General features: G+C 49.0%; 1 protein-coding gene across 1 annotated transcript; it reads left to right on the top strand.

The window, feature by feature from the left end:
- Positions 1 to 1,313: 1,313 nt before the first annotated feature.
- LOC111882633 (glycine-rich protein DOT1) lies at positions 1,314 to 1,723 on the top strand. Its single transcript, XM_023879006.2, has 2 exons — positions 1,314 to 1,448; positions 1,526 to 1,723. The coding sequence occupies exons 1-2, from the start codon at positions 1,314 to 1,316 to the stop codon at positions 1,721 to 1,723; spliced, it is 333 nt and encodes a 110-aa protein (XP_023734774.2).
- Positions 1,724 to 1,991: the final 268 nt, after the last annotated feature.

Raw genomic sequence — 1,991 nt, 5'->3', positions numbered from 1 at the left:
TCTCACCTTTCTTTTTCTTTCTCCTTCTTCCTTTCTCCTTCTCTCCCCCCCCTTTTTCTTTTCTTTTTTTATATATATGTTTTGTTTAACAGGTGACGAGTGCTCTGTTTCTATGGATTCTGTACTATGGGGTCGCTACCAAATGAAGCTGGAGCACCGTGCGGTGCCTTTGTACAAGACTTTACCTCCCCCCCCCCCCCCCCCGATGCTTGTCCGTTGTTATCCCGGTATCCCCCCAGCCCATGGGTAGTTCGATCGCGTCGCAGAGCTACCCAGGTTCGCACACTATTGTTACTCCTGCGACTGCATCTCCTGGTCCTACTGGATTAGCCGCTAACGTCGTGGTGGATAGCAAGGTTGGGATAGTAACCAGCGCTCGCCGGATTGCCAGAAAAAGGAAAGTCGTGCAGGCGATGAGCGGACCAGCGCCTGAGGTTGCTTCAGGACCCGTTGGGTGGCGGGTGATGCAGTGTCGCGGTCTTATGCGCTTGTTATCTTCTCCCCCTTCCGATCCAAGGGATGTGTTGGTGATACTCGATGATGACGTTCAATAGTTTGAGGGTATTGAGAGGGTGTCTCATCAACCCCTTGTTCCGATTTCGGTGAGTGTTGGTGTTAATCCTCTGTCTCTAAGGAGTAGTCCGGAGCGATTGTTTCAGGGGTCTGCCCCTACTCTTCCTGTGTTAATCTCGGGATGGAGTTTACGACCCGATTCTCGTTTGTCTATGCGCTCTGTTGCTTTAGATTTTACCCGCCATGCTCTGCCTCCAGCCACCCTGGATGACACGGATTCCATGGGCAATGTCGTTTTGGCCCACAACCTTGCATACGGCGATGCGTAGGCTATGACATAACTAGTTGTCGGGTCCCGTCATTTGCAACAGTTCGATGATTTGGAACGTGTACATTCTTCCCTGGTCGAGAGTGAAGCTAGCTTGAGGAGTATGGTGGCGAGGTTAAGTGCTATGGTTGTTCGGCCGGAGGATGAGAACAGGTTTTTAGTTTCAGGGAAGTCAGTGTTGGAGGATGTGCGTGGTGTTTTGGAGGGTCAAGTGGAATCTTTGACCCAGGAAAATGAAGTTTTGATGATTCAGAATGAGAGCTTGGAGTGAGATGTTGTTGATCGCGAGCGAGAGCTAGAGATGTTGAGGGAAGACCGTAGTTGGCTCCTTCAGGTGGGTCTTGTACGTGTGATGGACAAACTCCTTGAGCACCCTGAGTTCACTGGTCGCATTAGTCACATTCGTCATGCTGCTTTTGTTGCTGGCGAGGAGTCGTGTTGGACGAATTTGAAAGCCTAGGTTGATGCCAGGATGTACGATCCTTCGGCTAGCGACTCACGGTCTAGTCATTCTTCAGCCTTGGATGATGCTTTACTGGATTTTGCAACTATGGATTTTGCTGGTTTGCTTGGGTTAGGTCATTTGGAGGTTGATGGAGTGAGGGAAGTATGTACGTTTGATGATGGTGAGGAAGGTGTAGGTGAGTTAGGTGTAGGGACGGGTGGTGATGGTGTTTGAGGGAGGGTGGTGATGGTGCTGGCGGGAGTGGCGGTGATGATGTTGGTGGGAGTAACGGTAATGGTGCTGGTGAGGGTAGCGCTGATGGCGTTGGTGGAAATGATAGTAATGGTGTTGGTGGGAGTGGCGGTGATGGTGCTAGTAGGAGTGGTGGTGATGGTGCTGGTAGGAGTGGCGGTGATGGTGCTGATGAAGTTGTTTAGAGCTGCCCTTTCAGGGTGTGAAAAATTGTTACTGATGTTTCCTTTTTCTTTGTATCATGTTGTTTTAGGATGCCTTGTGGCCCCTAAGGCCTTTGTTATGGTTTGAAGTCTTTGTGAACAAATAATAGTTTGGCTTTGGTTGTTTTGCTATTTTGTTTATCTGATCATGCTTTATGTTGGGCTAACTTTATGTTAGACTTGTATATGTGTGTATGTATGATGCTCTTGGTCTTTTATGGGTTGCATCTAGGATTCACTAAGTATCCTT

Source organism: Lactuca sativa, chromosome 1 (genome assembly GCF_002870075.4).
Source record: "Lactuca sativa cultivar Salinas chromosome 1, Lsat_Salinas_v11, whole genome shotgun sequence".
Classification (NCBI taxonomy): Eukaryota; Viridiplantae; Streptophyta; class Magnoliopsida; order Asterales; family Asteraceae; genus Lactuca; species Lactuca sativa.
This window is presented reverse-complemented; position numbering and strand designations above follow the sequence as displayed.

Coding starts and splice junctions, on each gene's coding strand:
- LOC111882633 (XM_023879006.2), top strand. CDS start 1,314: ATGTACGATCCTTCGGCTAGCGACTCACGGTCTAGTCATTCTTCAGCC. Junction 1,449..1,525: donor AGGTTGATGGAGTGAGGGAA/GTATGTACGTTT, acceptor TGTTTGAGGGAG/GGTGGTGATGGTGCTGGCGG.